Genomic DNA, 17,301 nt, shown 5'->3' with positions numbered 1-17,301 from the left:
CAGAAATATGTATTTATGGTCACATTATACTAGAGCAAATAGCATACTGTACTGGACACGTCTCTAAGTAGAAAGACTACAGAGCTGATACAGAGGCTGATTTTTAGTTCTTGCTCTGTAAATACTTATTGAGCACATGTTTGTTCTGTCCCAGGGAGATGGAGGTAAAACTTACACTCTACTTCTCAGACTGTATAGTTTAATGGAAAATATAGGCAAATAAGCAGGTGATTAAATTGTGGTGTGATAATCCTCTTCTGGTGGTAATACTAGGGTACATCTGGAGCCTTCACAAGAAGGACCTAATTGAAAAGTAGAGCAGAGAGAATGTCAGGGGAGGGTTGCGTGAATTTTCAAAGAGGTCTAGGAGGTAGCCATGCAAGAAGACATAGGTGGTAGGCAGCTAAGTGGTTACAGGTTGTCCCAGGCAGGACCAGCAGCATAAGGATGGAGGCACCAACTTCAGATACATGCCTAGAAGTGAGATAGCTGGGTCATAAAGCAGTTCCATTTGTAATTTTTTTAGGAAATACCATACTGTTTTCCACTGTGGGTGCACAAGACCAGCGGTGCAGGAGGGTTCCCTTTTCTCCACACCCTCGCCAGCACTTACTGTGTGTCGATTTGTTAGTGAGTACCATTCTGACAGATGTGAGGTCGTATCTTATTGTGGCTTTAATTTGCATTTCTCTGGTGTTAATGACATTGAGCATTTTATCATATGCCTATTGGCCAGCTGTATGTCCTCTTTGGAGAAGTGTCTATTCAGGTCCTTTGCCCGTTTTTTAATTGGATTGTTTACCTTCCTGGTATTGAGTTTTATAAGTTTTTTTAAAAATAAATTTTGGTCATTAAACCCTTATCAGACATATCAGCAAATATGTTCTGCCATTGAGTGAACGGTCTTTTTATTTTGTCAATGATGTCTTTTGCTGTGCAAAAGCTTTTTAATTTGATATAATCTTGTTTGTTTTATTTCCCTTGCCCCAGGAGATATATCGGCACCAATATTGCCTCAAGAGATGTGTGAGATGACTGCCTAGCTTTTCTTCTAGGATTTTTATGGTTTCCTGACTTACATTTAAGTCTTTTATTCATTTTGAGTTTATTTTTGTTAATGGTATAAGTTGGTGTTCTAATTTCATTTTTTTCATGTACCTCTCCAGTTTTTCCAACACCATTTATGAAAGAGACTATCTTAACTCCATTGTGTATACACTTGCCTCCTTTTTAAATATTAATTGATGATAAAGGCGTGAGTTTATGTCTGGGTTCTCTTTTCTGTTCCATTGATCTATATGTCTGTTCTTAATGCCAGTACCATGCTGTTTTGATTACAGTGGCTTGTAGTATAGCTTGGTATCAGGAAGTGTGATACCTCCCACTTTATTCTTCATGTTCAAGATTGCTGAGGCTGTTTTTGGTTCCATAGAAATTCTTGGAATATTAGTTTTAGGTCTGTGAAGTATGCCAATGTTATATTTTGATAGCAATAGCTTTGAATCTATAAATTACTTTGGGTAGTATGGACATTTTAAAGGTGTTAAGTCTTCCTATCCATAAACATGGTATATGCTTCCACTTTTTTGTATCTTCCTCGATTTCTTTTTCAACATCTTATAATTTTCTTACTATATAGGTCTTTTACCTCCTTGGTTAAATTTATCGCTAGGTATTTTAAAAATTATTTTTATTTGTTTATTCATTTTAGAGGAAAGAGAGAGAGAGAGAGAGAGAGAGAGAGAAAGAAAGAAGGAAGGGAGGGAGGGAGGGAGGGAGAGAGAGAGAGAAAGAGAGAGAGAGAGAAAGAAAGGAAGGAAGAAAGGAAGAAAGGAAGAAAGGAAGAGAGGGAAGGGGAGGGGAGGAGAGGGAGAGGGAGAGGGGGGAGAGGAAAGAAGGGGGGAGGAGCAGGCAGCATCAACTCCCATATGTGCCTTGACCGGGCAAGACCAAGGTTTTGAACCGCCGACCTCAGCGTTCCAGGTCGGTGCTTGATCCACTGCGCCACCACAGGTCAGGCCTGCTAGGTATTTTATTTGTTTTGTTGCAGTGGTAAATGGGATTGTTTCCCTAATTTCTCTTTCTAGCAGTTCATTACTGGTGTATAAAAATGCCACTGATTTCTGAATATTAATTTTATTTCCTGCCACTTTCCCAAATTCATTTGTCAAGTCTAGTTTTTTGGCAGAGACTTTAGGGTTTCCTATCTACAGTATCATGTTGTCAGTAAATAATGACAGTTTTGCTGCTTTTTCCAATTTGGATGCCTTTTATTTCTTCTTCATTTCTGGTCATTGTGGCTGGGACTTCCAGTTAATAGAAGTGGTAAAAGGGGACACCTCTGTCTTGTTCCTGATCTTGAGGATTGCATTTAATTTTTGCCATTGAGTATGATGTTGGCTGTCAGTTTGTCATAGATGGCCTTTATTATGTTGAGGTATGTTCCATGTATTCCGACTTTGTTGAGAGGTTTGTTCATAAATGGGTGTTGGATTTTTTTTTCTTTTGTATTTTTCCAAAGTGAGAAGCGGTGGGGAGGCAGACAGATAGACTACGCATGTGCCCGACCGGGATCCACCCGGCATGCCCACCAGGCGGCAATGTTCGGCCCCTTCTGGGGCGTTGCTCTGCTGCTGCCAGCTGGAGCCATTCTAGCACCTGAGGTGGAGGCCACAGAGCTGTCCTCAGCGCCCAGCTCACTTTGCTCCAGTGGAGCCTTGGCTGCCGGAGGGGAAGAGAGAGATAGAGAGGAGGGAGAGGGGGAATGGTGGAGAAGCAGATGGGCGCTTCTCCTGTGTGCCCTGGCCTGGAATCAAACCCGAGACTTCCACACGCCAGGCCCACGCTCTACCACTGAGCCAACTGTCCAGGGCGGGTGTTAGATTTTAACAAATGCTTTCTTTGACTCTATTGTTATGATAGTTATTTTATCTTTTTTGTTATCTTTTATTTTTTTGACAGAGAGAGAGAGGGTCAAACAGGAAGGAAGAGAGATGAGAAGCATCAATTAATTCTTTGCTGCGGTATCTTAGTTGTTTGTTGATTGCTTATTCATTGATTGCTTTCTCATATGTGCCTTTACTGGGGGGCTACAGCAGAGCGAGTGACCCCTTGCTCAAGCTAGCGACCTTGAACTCAAGTCAGTGACCTTGGGCTTCAAGCCAGCGACCTTTTAGGCTCAAGCCAGCTACCATGGGGTCATGTCTATGATCTCACGCTCAAGCCAGTGACCCCCTGCTCAAGTCTGAGAGCCCACACTCAAGCCTAACAGCCCACACTCAAGCTGGCAACCTCAAGGTTTCCAACCTGGGTCCTCTGCATCCCAGTCCGATGCTCTTTCCACTGTGCAACCGCCTGATCAGGCTCTTTTTTGTTTATGTGCTAAATCCCATTTATTGGCTTGTGAATATTGTACTAGACTTGCCTCCCCAGAATAAATCCCACTTGATCACGGTGTATAATCTTTTTAATGTATTGCTGGATCTGGTTTGCTAATATTTTATTGAGAATTTCAGCATCTCTGTTCATCAAGGGTACTGACCTATATTTTTCTTTCTTTGTAGTGTCTTTACATGGTTTTAGAATTAGGATAATGCATGCCTTGTAAAATAAGATTGGAAATCTTCCCTCCTCTTAAATTTTTTTGAATAGCTGAAGTTTGGTGTTTTTTTTTTGTTTTTTGTTTTTTTTTTTGAATATTTGGTAAAATTTGCCTCTGAAGCCATCCAGTCCAGGACTTTTTTTTTGGCTGGGAATTTTTTTGATATCTTTTTTTATGATGGTAACATTGATTAATAGCATTATATAAATTCCAGGTGTACAACTTTAAAATACAATATTGTGTGCTTCCCATCCAGTTTCATTTTCTTGTTAGTGGCCCTAGAGAATAAAGACATAAAATGCATTATGTGAGATGCTGGTAATTTTTATATGTTTACACTAATCATGGTTTCACTGCTATGTTTTATTCCTGGATATAATTATCCAGTCATCAAAGAGTTAGGAACTTCCAAAATTTTATTACGAGTGCAGTAAAATTCAAAACAGAGTAATAATTTCTGGACAGAAATTATCTATAAATTAAGATTACAGTTTTAAAATTTATAATTTTTTGCATAAATTAAAATTCTCCATATATACATACATTTCTTTATAAATAAATCATAATTTTATATTTTATAATTTCCTCTGTAAATTCAGCAAATTTATTCTGTAAAATGTTTTCTTTTTATTTAATTATAAGTGGATTTTTTACCTGTACTTGTTTTCATACTTTTTAGAGGAGTTAAAATTGTTAGTTGGTATTTTTTTTATTATCTTTAAAATAAGAAGAGAAAAATCTAATTTTGAACTCTCATACGTTTTATTCTAAATTCCTTCATTATATATTAAAAAAGTGTTTAAGAATTTAGTACCCATAATTCACACATAAGTAATTAACCTTTTAAAAATATTTATTTTCTTTCATGTATCTATTCATTTATGAAGCATTTAATGAGGTTTATATTTTTATATTGTAAACAAATAATAATTTTTTTGAAGAAAAAAGTTTTAACCTTATCATCTTTCAAATACTCTTTTAAGCATCATTACGTGGTTTGGTGTCAAGAAGAGAGCATGTTTTCTCATCTTGTAACAGAAATTTAGTATCCGACATTAAGTAGAATGTAATGAAAACAGCTGTTTTGAAAAAACAAAGTTTTTATATTAGGCTTTTAAAATTTCGACAGAATTTAAACAATATTTAGATAAAACAGTTATGTTACAAAGATGACTTTTAACATAATCAGGCCACCCACAGTGTGGAGTAGAGAATACAGCTTGTGAGCCACCCAGTGAGACTGAGGTAATTTTTTCATCTTTGCTTAAAGTATAGTCAGTAGACCAGATAATGTAGAAACTTTTTATGGGCAGTGATCAAACAGCCGAAAACAGTTTATTCTTTTTCTCCCCTTTCCTTGTGGCTATTTAAAAATAATTTCTAAATTGAAAAAGTTTAACTATTTTTGAATACTATAAATTTCACTTTAGATAAAACCACTCTTTCATTATAATGATTCATATAGTTTAAGGTCTTCTGGGTTTAAAATGTGTATATAAAATGTCCAGTTTGTGTATAATATTATAAACATTAGCTGATTAAGAACTAATCATTAATGATATGTTAGAGTTTGTCAGTTTAATGCTTACGTAATTTTTTTGTGCCGGCTACACAAAGATAATTTCACCAAGAAATGGGGTTAGTTCTAAAATATTTCTATTGAACAACTTTCCTAAAAAATATTTTCTTTGTTTTGTGTATAACCACATATGTAGATACTGAATCCAGATAATTTCGTGTACATGTGTATGCACATGTATATACATGTGTGTTTTAACCTATTGTCTGAAATAATGAAGTAACTTAAGTGCCCATAGTTGCTATAAAATTTAGAAGAAGGACTAAAATAAATGCAGATTCACATTAGAGAATTTATGTGGCCTGGTAAATACGCTTATTTTCAATTGGATATCATTCTTAATAGAAGAAAAGACTTAGCAGGCAAAATGAAATTGTATTTTAACAACCGTGAAAGATATCCCTTATAGCTAACTTTTGAAAAAGTCTATTGAGTTTTAGTGTGAGGCCACAATAGCAATCTACTAGTTTGTTTCTTTTGTCTAGTTATACATTTTCTGAATAAAGTTGATTTTTATCTAATTTAGGTGTTTTTTTTTTAAATAGGAGCAAGTAATACTGCGGACACATTATTTCAAGAAGTATTAGGTCGAAAGGACAAGGCAGATTCTACTAGAAACGCTCTCAATGTGCTCCAGCGATTTAAGTTTCTTTTCAACCTTCCTCTAAATATTGAAAGGAATATTCAAAAGGTAGAGCACATGTTTATGCACCTGTGGTTCTAGATGTCATAAATTTTAAAGCATTAAGATATTCTTTATCTTCATTATAGTTTAATGACAGTCTCCAAAATGTTTATTTATTTATCTATTTTTTTATTTTAAAGGGTGATTATGATGTGGTTATTAATGATTATGAAAAGGCCAAGTCACTCTTTGGGAAAACGGAGGTGCAAGTTTTCAAGAAATGTAAGATTTGTTTATTGCCTTTAGATCTTTTTTCTTTTTACAGGAACAATGTGGGAAAGAATGTTAAATGCATTTTAGTTTTTGTTTACATGGTGCTCTTTTTCAGATGTAAAACATTTACCTCAAAAATAATAAACTATGGCTTTTCTTACTGAGATATAGTGAAAATGAACAACCACACTGTAGGATAATCTTAGACATTCTTTGCCACTTATTAACCACGATGTTATTAAAAATTATTTTTATTGGAAAGAATTGATTATAGATAATTTATAGAGATGGAAACCTACATTTTAATCTTCCCTCTTCAGAAAGATTGATATATTTATGAATTCTTACCCGACATTAACAACTTTTGAAGTGATCTCTAATGCCAGGTACAGAAAATAAAACAATAACAAAAGCCTAAAATGCTTTATGGTAATGCCTTATGAACTAGGAGAAATACCAGAAGGCTTTATTTAGTTTGTAAGTCCCCACTCCATAAGGTCTCAGAAAACTTAATTTTATCTTGATTGTAGTTAATTTACTGTTTAGTGAAATAAACAGACATTTGCATATACCCCTGTAACCTGCACCCCAGGTAGAATGTTTTCATCTCTCCAGAAAGCTCCCATGAGCCTCTTCTCAGCTAGCCTCTCTAACCCCCAAGCCAACCACTGTTTTGCTTTCCATAATTTCATTTTACATTCCCATTCTATAAATCTCATATATGTGTTCTTTTTAAAAAATAGATTATGCTGAAGTAGAAATGCGGATCGAAGCTTTAAAAGAATTACTTCTGGAGAAATTGCTTGAGACACCATCAACTTTACATGACCAGAAACGTTATATAAGGTAAACCTTCTACAGGAATTTTCACAATTCACGTATGTATTGTACCAGATACTTCATCTAATTCTTAAAGCTGACTTGGAGGAAATAAGGAGATTGATGAAATAATGAAAGAGAAAACACTTAGGAGTACCTAGTGTGGAACACTGTAATTCTTGTATAGTAATAAATTTGTAAGTACTTACTCCTTAAGGGTAAGAAAATCCTGCCTGTTTGAGGAAAGAAGTAGCCTCATTGCTTAGTCCCCTCTTCCTGCTGCTCAGTGAGGGCATACCAAACATAGCTGGATGGTGTAGGTGCTGCACCCTGTGGGCACCCATAGGCTATGAGGCAGGAGCTCCCTCTATGGTTTAGAGCAGGGGTCTCAAACTCGTGGCCCGCAGACTAATCCACGAAGTTCAAAATATTTTGGATAAAATTAAGTAAGCCTAGGGGATTAGTCTGCGGGCCGCACAAAATTGTTCGGTGGGCCGCATGCGGCCCGCGGGCCGCGAGTTTGAGACCCCTGGTTTAGAGCATGTCATTGCCACAAAGTGTGTGGGAAGTTCTTCATGCTGAAGGGTGGGTCATGACTCAACAGGAGAGAAAAGTCTGAAAGGTTCTAGTCTTCTAAAGAAAATGGGAAACTTTTTTAAAAAACAGCAATAATATTGAAAGTGATGGACAGCAGCAAGGTGTGGCGAGAGGCCTGAGAAAGAAGCAGAGTATCATAATGGGAGCTAGTTGTTCACTGGGTGACTTGAGTTTTCTTTTTCAGTTTATTCATCTATGAAATGGACATACTTAAATAATCTACATCTCAGGGTAGTTGCAGAGATAAGAATATATTTAAGAATTAACATAGCACCAGACACATAAGTAATCAATAAATTGCACATATACATAGTGTTATATATAGAGAGAATTTATATTAGGATTTGGACACAAAATAAATTTAAACTTTTATATCAGTGACTTAAAAATATTTACTTTCTGATGTCATATTTTGTATGTGACCTTTGTTCTCAGAATAAGCTATTATTTTCATACTTAATACCCTCTTTAATTATTGGTTTATTAAATATTCAGTAGTTATAAAATTAAAATAGACTACATATATGTATACATTTGGCTGTTGTTACTGTGTCACCATTAAAAATAATTTCTAGATATGGAAGGAGGGTTTGGTCTGAAAGCTGCTGCTTTGTTTGCACTTGTGAGAGGACAGAGGTCCACAGTAAGACCTGTGTTCCTAGTGATAAAGGAGCATAGTAGAAGCATGAGCCATTGTCATTGTCAGCATATCTATGTTGTCCCCCAGGAAGGGGGAGGAGGCTTTTATGGTGGAGTAGAAAACACTAAAATTAATGCCCCACCCTCATCTGCAGTGCACCAGGCACCATGCTAGATGTGCTGTTTATCATTTCTAGTCCTCCTCTCACCATGCAGAGACATCTGTATTATATCCATTATAGTGGTGCGGAGACGGAACCTGATTTAGTGTCTGCTCAGTGCACACAGCTAGTGGTAGGACTCCTGTTTGTCTGCTTTCAGAGCCCATCTTTGCTTTTCTCTAAGCTATCTTCATAAGAAAAAAAGAATGTACAATACTTTGGGGATTTTTCTGGCTTGTAGAAAAACTAACATGTTAGTTATCCAAGTGTTTTTTGTTTTGTTTTGTTTTTACATATAAAGAAAGTTTCAGGAATGTTACTCGTCTTGTCCAGGGTATATACAGTTGGTCAGTGCTTTGTCTAGGTTCTGCTAATTATGCATTATATTTATTTTACATTTGGCATTTATTCTATTAAATTTGCTGATAGTAATAATAGTGTTAAACCTCATTGAGTGTTTGATGTCTTTATATAGGGAATTACTATTATGTAGATAGCTAACGTGTAGTTCTTATGACTGTTTAACCTACTGGATAGCATTTAAAATATGACTAGCGTTTAAAAAGATTCTTTTAAGTGACCTATTTAAATGCTTTTTTCCTGTTATTTTAAGGGGAAAAGAACAAGAATGTAAATAACAATGTCCAGTAGTTCATTTATTTTTTTAATTATTATTTTATTTAGATACTTTGAGAAGTTATTTAGCAATTCTATTACTCTTTTAAAATTGAATTTTTGGTTATTATAAATAGGAAAAGTAATGTCACAACCAGGTCAGATTTCTTTTGCATTTTGGGATCTATGTGATCTGTGAGTACCACCTGGGGATAGAGACCGCTTTGCTGTTAACAAAATACATCTGTATTATACATAATTGAAGTTATGTGTGGTGTGAGTGCAAATCAGATTACTACTATGTTATCTTTTGTTTTCTATTTTATCTAACTAAAAACTTTCTGATTATTTTTACTGTCCTTAATCTGCCTTGATCTTTGTTTCTTTAGCAAGAAGCAAAGTTTCATATACTTTTTCCCATGTCAGTGTGATCCTATCCCTGGTAATTGTTAAAAATGATATCTGAATATGGCTTAAAACTTTACTTCCCAAATATTAAAATATTAAACCTATGCTTATTATTATTAACATTTTAACTTTTTCCTCTAAAAAAGTCTTAAAAAGTGTTCTTTAATATACAACTTTAAAAGAAATGGCAATAATATGTATCATATTCTAAACAAATATTTTTGAAATGAAACTTGTTCTTATTTTTTAGCTACATACTAAAAGAAATTTACTAGATTAAGTCATTTAACCAAGGAAAAGCCTAGCACAGGTTTTATTTTTAAATTGAAACACTAAAATTTCTAAGAGAATATGTTTATCTTTCTTTATAAAACTTTTAATGTAATACTCATTAATAAGACAATAGGCCCTGGCCGGTTGGCTCAGCGGTAGAGCGTCGGCCTGGCGTGTGGGGGACCCGGGTTCGATTCCCGGCCAGGGCACATAGGAGAAGCGCCCATTTGCTTCTCCACCCCCACCCCCTCCTTCCTCTCTGTCTCTCTCTTCCCCTCCCACAGCCAAGGCTCCATTGGAGCAAAGATGGCCCGGGCGCTGGGGATGGCTCCTTGGCCTCTGCCCCAGGCGCTAGAGTGGCTCTGGTCGTGGCAGAGCGACGCCCCGGAGGGGCAGAGCATCGCCCCTGGTGGGCGTGCTGGGTGGATCCCGGTCGGGCGCATGCGGGGGTCTGTCTGACTGTCTCTCCCCGTTTCCAGCTTCAGAAAAAAAAGAAAAAAAAAAAGACAATAGAAAGAGGATTATTATTACATTTTGTGGTCCTGGCTGAGTGACTCAGTAGGTAGAGCATCTTCCTGGCACATGGGTTTGATTTCCAGTCAGAGCATGCACAAGAAGGTCATGGGTTTGATTCCCAGTCAGGACATGCACGAGAAGGTCATGGGTTTGATTCCCAGTCAGGACATGCACGAGAAGCAATCAGTAAGGGCACAACTAAGTGGAACAACAAGCTGATGCTTCTCTCTCTCTCTCTCTCTCTCTTTTTCCCCTCTTCTCTCTCTCTCTCTCTCACTCACTCTTTCTCTTTCAAATCAATGGGAAAACTAAAAAAAAAATTTTTTGCAGAGACCTTAGTCACCATACTAAAGAGACTTACAATATTAAAAGTTACTAAACAAAAAGTGCTTATCAATTTCTTTTGCTTGAGAAAGAATTCTTGTAATGGGTCATTGGTGTTCTTATTCGGTAGTTTAAAAATTATAAGGAAGCAGTTTTCCTAAAAGGGTATTCTGCCAAATATTTTAAATGATATTTGGCAGAAATTTTTCAACTGTAATCTGTTTCAGTTGTGTATCTGAGTTTTGATATTTTATGTACAAAGAAGACTTTAAATATTTGAAGAACTAAAACTATGAAAAATGCACATCTATGCTATATTTCTGGAGAAATATTTTTTCAGTTATGGATTAGGATTCAGACTTAGAGGTAAATGCTTGTTGTAACCAGATCTCCTCATGTAATAAAGTGGCTTTAAGTTTCAGTTGACAGTAAATTTTAGATTATATAGAAGACAGTGTTACTCTGCCATCTAGTGGCCACATTTCAGACCAGAAAGAAATATAAAACAACTGAAATTGAAAAAATATTCACCAGGTGCTCTGCTGGCTCCCAGCTGTGTTTTATATAATGACAGAACTAAGTAGAAACATTCTGTGCACTAAATGTAAATCCGTGTAAAGGTAAGTTCTCACTAAGTATATTGGATTGGATTATAAGTTGCCTTTCTCTCCTTAGATGTCTTTTTATATCAAGTCCTAGTTTTATAAAATATAGCTTTATTGTTGTTTGTTACCTTAATGAAATTTGAATATATTTCATTTAGAACTAATATTAGAGACTAATACTAACAACTGCTTTGCTAATTGATAAAATTTTAGTTTTTTTTTTAAAGAAAAGTGAATGAATTTGAAATATACTAGCTTTCCTTATTTATGGCTGCAGAGAAAGTTTGCTTGGTCAGCCTTGGCTTTGCTTTTTCAGGTACCTGTCTGACCTTCATGCACCGGGTGACCCTGCTTGGCAGTGTATTGGAGCTCAGCATGGATGGATCCTTCAGCTCATGCACAGCTGCAAAGAGGGCTCCATACAGGATCTGAAAGGCAAGGTTCTTCCCTTCTGGTGCACTGTGCCACTTCATATTGTCACTTTAACACATTTTGGAAACACTTAATGATCAAAGGAATGATTAATTACTTTTCTAGATATCCATATCTGTGGTGTCCCCCTCCCCGGATGGCATCATATCTGAGGAATAGAACTGAAAACTATAAATGTACCTATTATTATGGTCGATCAGCAGTGTTGACAAAAATTTAGTTTAAGGATCAGTTGCTTAACTTCATGAAATTTGAATATATTTAATTTACGACTAAATATTAGAGACTAATATTGACAACTGCCTTACTAATTGATACACTTTTAGGTTTTTTTATAAAAAGGGATGATTTTGAGCCTGATGCAGTAGATAGAGCATCGACTTGGGATGCTAAGGGCCCTGGTTTTAAACCCCGAGGTCTCTGTCTAGAGCAGGGGTCTCAAACTTGCGGCCTGTGGGCCGCATGCAGCCCGCCGAACAATTTTGTGCGGCCCGCAGACTAATCCACGAAGTTCAAAATATTTTGGATAAAATTAAGTAAGCCTAGGGGCCTACTTGTATTTTTCATTTCTCTAGCATCCTAGCTAGTTAACAGCAGTTGTGATGCGAACTACAGTTTCTGGTCGTTTTGTGACACTGAAAAGTGTTGCGTAACAGTTGACTTTTGTAGACCTAGTGCAGCCCGCCGAACGGCTGTGATCTTGCTCTGCGGCCCACATGCTGAGTTGAGTTTGAGACCCCTGGTCTAGAGTGTGGGCTTGCAAGCTTGAGCGTGGGATCATGAGTCGCTGGCTTGAGCACGGCGTCACTGGCTCAGCTTGAGTCCTCCATTTCTCCCCAGTCAAGGCACATATGAGAAGCAATCAATTAAAATAAAATAAAAAAACTAGTGATGCAACTTCAAGTGGATGCTTCTCATCTCTCTCCTCCCCCCTACCTGTCTCTCTCTCAAGAAAAAATAAGTGCATGAATTTGAAATATGTTAGCTTTCCTTATTTATGACTGTGTAGAGGAAGCCTGCGTGGTCAACTGTGGCAACATGATGTTGGAAATGATATTAGTCCTTTATGTATGCTAATAACCTACCTGTTATTTTTTAAAATATATGTTTAGCCCTGCTATGTTCCAGGTACAGATAGATAGTGGTGAATAAAACAGACATGGACCCTGCCATGTGGAATTAAACAATAAATAACCAAATATAAAAGTGTGCCAAGTGATATAAAGGAAAATAATGGTATTATGAGGGAGAAGAACTGAGGAGAATGCTTTAGTTGGTGGGTTTGGGAAGGTGTTGTGGAGAATCTCCATGTTAACTAACACTAGAAAGATGTGAAGAAGCCTGCCGGCTCATTCCAGCCTGAAAAAAGGACAAGTTTTTGCAAAGACCCTGAGGAAAGTTTGAAGGAAGAAGTCACAGCTGAATTCACAAACACCCAATTTCCTGAATGCCATGTGCCAGCCACTGTTGAGTACTACGGATATAGTGGCTAGTACAGCAGATAAGAGCCTGGCTCATATGAGGCTTCCAAAGTAGCAGAAAAGAAGAACAGGGAAAGTGACTAGTGAAATACAGTGTTTCAAGCTTGGGAAGTTGCAAGTGCTGTAGTAGCACTTAGGAGCAGCATTTGATCCCAGATTTTGTGGTTGCAGAAGTGACATTCCAAGATTTGAAGACATTGCTACGTGCTTTGAGGTCTATTGGATAAATCTATTGGCTGGTTGAAATAGAGGTGTGAAAGAAGAAAGAGATAAAAACCATTCCAGGAAGAGAAAGTAAAATGTTTGCCAGATTTCAAGCAAGAAACAACCACTGAATTCTGTGTGGCCGGAGCTCAGAGCATGATCAGAGTAGCCAGAGTTAGGAGGTGCTGGGTCCTGAATGGGACTGTTAGCTGCTTCAATAAGTTTAGGCTTTATCCAGAATGTGTTGGGGGTGCCATTAAGGGTTTGAAGCAATGGAAAGATCCAATGAGATTTGTTTTTTAAAAGTCCACTCTTCCACGTGGTGAATGGATGAGAGGGTGTGATCTCGGAGTAGTGAAGCTGGTTAGGAGGCTGCTGTGGTGATTCAAGCATCTCACCTGGCATGGAGGCAGTGGATGTGGAAACAGGAGTGGATTCAAGAGCTTTTCAGAAACCAGAATCTGACCATAGCAGCTAGTTGGGATGATGGCACCATTGAGTTAGGAAACCTAGAGAAAATGATTCTCCTCTCCCCTTTTGTGTGGACAAGCAAGAGGAGATATTCAATAGTAGTTGGATTTAAAGAGCAAGATATGTGAATGTGGTTTGTATATATATGGTTCCTGGAAGTTGATGCTTTCAACCAAAAAGATGAAAAAGGAGAAAGCGTAAGGCAGAATCCTGGGGAGCGATATTGTCTGGACTGGTGAGAAGAGAAACCTGACAAGGAGAAGAATGGTATTCACAGGACTAGAAGAGAAATGGGAGGGAATAGTATTACCAGAGCAGAGAGGAAGAGTGATGAGCAAGGATTTTAAAAGAAGAATTAAAATAAAGAAGTGTCCTTTAGATTTTCCACTGAAGCCAGTGTTGTTGACCTTGGCAAATGCAGTGGCAATGGCCCGAGGCGCCAAATAGATTATATAAAATAAGGTATAAGTGATACTTAATAAGGTTTCCAAGAATAAGAGAAGTAACTAACATGACAACAATGGTCCTGGCATAGAAGGAAGTACAGTGAAAGAGTCACAATTATTTATTTATTGCAGTTTTGTCACAAATTAGAGTACTTTCCAACTGATTCTGTTACTAGTCTTGATTTTTAGCAAAAGTCAAGTATTTCTTTATTGATGCCACATCAAAATTCCTATTAATTATTTTAATTAATTAATGTAGTTATAATTATAGTTTTAGTAAGTTAAAATGATGTACATTGTCTACAGTCTTGGGGAGGTATAGGGAAGGCCTACATTATTTGCTTATTCAGTCTATTGTTAGGCAGGACTTAAACCTTGACTGCCCACCAGAATCCTTTGTTGCTTTTAAAACTACCAATTCCTGTCCTCCACCCCACTTCTACCAAGTGCATTAGAACCTCTAGCAGTGGAGTCCAGGTATTAATAGTTTTTAAAGCTTCCAGATGATTCAGGTACTGCCAGGGTTGATAATCAGTGCACCAGATGCTTCCTTTGCAAGGGACTGGAATCACAGTGGTGAAGAAGACTGACATGATCTCTGACCTCTTGGACCTTGATGTCTTGTGGGAGAGACCTATATTTTTAAAAATCATGTGTTTATTACATAAATATAATGTGAAAGTGTTATAAAGTGAGGAGTGTAGAATTTTACTCCAGTCTAGTAAGGGGGAGATCTGAGGAAGTATTCTCATGAAGGTGATATTTCCATTGAATGGAAATGATGCCTATCAATTGTCCAGATAAAGAGGCATGGAGAAGTAGTCCAGACACCTATTAGGTTTTCAATAAATGTTACCTCATTTCCCATTCTACTAAATACAGTGATGATATTCTTCAAATCACAAATAAGATACATGGTCTGATAAAGGGTTTTCCTGCTTATGCTTATAAGAAGCAACTTGACTGTATAATTTGGTTATGAAAATATTTGAATTTCAGGGATGTATATATTCTGAGTGCAACATAGAGAATATTTTAAGTTGGAAGTTTCATATATCTTATTGTCACACACATATCTGAAATGTCTGATAACCAATATTACATTGCCAAAGGTCTGCATTTTTCTTGAAGATAAATGGAGAGATACTTTTACCTGATTTATTCCTTTTGCCATCTGTTGTTATATTTTACTATATGTATTCATCCAGAACTGCTTAAAATCAGTACTTTTGGGGGGCAAATTGATAATAGCTTATGTGTAACTAGAGCCCTACATTTTTTATTCTTTCTGACCAAGCTTGTTGCAAAACTTGCTCATCACTTTTTTTTTACCCATATGTCAGAGGAGGGGAGATAGTAAGGCAGACTTCCACATGCACCCTGAGAGAGATCCACCTGGCAACCCTGTCAAGGGTTGATGGTTGAGCACTGAGCTATTTTTAGCACCTGAGGCTAAAGGCACTGGAACCAACTGAGCTATCCTCAGTGCCCAGGGCCACACTCAAACCATTCAAGCTACTGGCTGAGGAAGGGGAAGAGGGTGAGGAGAGCTGAGGGGTAGGGGGAGAAGCAGATGGTCACTTCTCCTGTGAATTCTGATCAGGAATTGAACCTGGGATATCCATATGCCGGCTGACACTCTGTCCACTGAGCCACCAGCCAGGGCCTACTCATCGCTTTTAAAATAATTGGAATAATGTATATTAAATGGATCCATTACACAAGCTTTACCTAAGTTATTTTCCTAACTTGGTCTTTTGTTTAGAAAGTAAAAAAATAACAATTTATAGCCCTTTGAACTTACTTTAAAGTTTCATGACAAGACAATGTAAATTTTCTAAATTCATTAGTCAGATATTTATAGGTTATATATGCATTCTCCTTGTCATTCAGAAGAACATGCTTATTTACCTGTGCCCTCTTTTGTTGTCAGTGGACAGTACCTATATAAACAACATGGGAAACTAACATATAGTAGTAGCTTTTTTTTTTGTTTGTATTTTTCTGAAGTTGGAAACGGGAAGGCAGTCAGACAGACACCCGCATGCGCCCGACCGGGATCCACCCGGCATGCCCACCAGGGGGCGATGCTCTGCCCATCTAGGGCGTTGCTCTATTGCAACCAGAGTCATTCTAGCACCTGAGGCAGTGCCATAGAGCCATCCTCAGCGCCTGGGCCAATTATGCTCCAATGGAGCCTTGGCTGCAGGAGGGGAAGAGAGAGACAGAGAGGAAGGAGAGGGGGAGGGGTGGAGAAGCAGATGGGCGCTTCTCCTGTGTGCCCTGGCCGGGAATCGAACCCGGGACTCCTGCACACCAGGCCGACGCTCTACCACTGAGCCAACCGGCCAGGGCAGTAGTAGCTTTTTTAATAGAAAGATAGCTGTTCTTTTCTGAGCTCACATCAGAAGGAGTCCGTATGTTATTTTGGAGGACTACGTACTTATTTACTTAAGTAAACATGCTTAAAAGCAGAAAAGGTAATATAATAACCTTCTGTGTTTCAACAATTATCAACTCATAGCCAGTCTTATCTGTACCCTCATTTGTTTTTACCCCTCCCCATACTGAATTATTTTGAAGCAGGTCACATTATTTCATCCATAATTATTTTCGTATGTAATCTTTAAGGAAAAGATTTTTTTTTTAAATTTTTTTAAAATTTTTTAATTTATTCATTTTAGAGAGGAGAGGGAGAGACAGAGAAAGAGAGAGAGAGGACAGAGAGAGAGAAGGGGGGGGGAGGAGCTGGAAGCATCAACTTCCATATGTGCCTTGACCAGGCAAGCCCAGGGTTTCGAACTGGCGACCTCAGCATTTCCAGGTCGACGCTTTATCCACTGCGCCACCACAGGTCACACCGGAAAAGATTTTTTTAAACATTAAGCAAAACACCATTCTCATTACCTAAAATATTATAAGTGATTTATTTGTTATCAAATATTTAATTAATACTCAAATTTGAAAGCAGTTTACTATATCTTTAGGATCTAAATGCATTAAACCATAGCTTTTTAACTGATAACTCAGTGCAAAGGCAAATGAAATAAAACCTAGCATATATGTAGACAGAACGTGTGTTTCCTAGAATGGTAGAATTAACCATTTGTGAATATGGTCCACTTTGGCCACTTTGCACTATCTTTCCTGGTTGTTGTCATTAATGCATGTGTGTGCCATTGGTTACATGTTAATAGCTATTTAATATATACTTATGTACATTTGTACAGGT

At 37.4% G+C, this 17,301-nt stretch overlaps 1 protein-coding gene across 4 annotated transcripts in view; it reads left to right on the top strand.

Annotated features, from left to right (window-relative positions):
• EXOC2 (exocyst complex component 2) overlaps positions 1-17,301 on the top strand; it is a 386,269-nt gene that overhangs the window by 266,874 nt on the left and 102,094 nt on the right. For all 4 annotated transcript variants that reach the window (XM_066376909.1, XM_066376910.1, XM_066376908.1 and 1 more), the window contains 4 exons: positions 5,726-5,871; positions 6,006-6,087; positions 6,822-6,924; positions 11,352-11,470. In XM_066376909.1, the coding sequence (XP_066233006.1) occupies positions 5,726-5,871; positions 6,006-6,087; positions 6,822-6,924; positions 11,352-11,470 (450 nt within the window). The remainder of the gene's footprint in view (positions 1-5,725; positions 5,872-6,005; positions 6,088-6,821; positions 6,925-11,351; positions 11,471-17,301) is intronic.

Source organism: Saccopteryx leptura, chromosome 3 (assembly GCF_036850995.1).
Source record: "Saccopteryx leptura isolate mSacLep1 chromosome 3, mSacLep1_pri_phased_curated, whole genome shotgun sequence".
NCBI classification, from domain to species: domain Eukaryota; kingdom Metazoa; phylum Chordata; class Mammalia; order Chiroptera; family Emballonuridae; genus Saccopteryx; species Saccopteryx leptura.
This window is presented reverse-complemented; position numbering and strand designations above follow the sequence as displayed.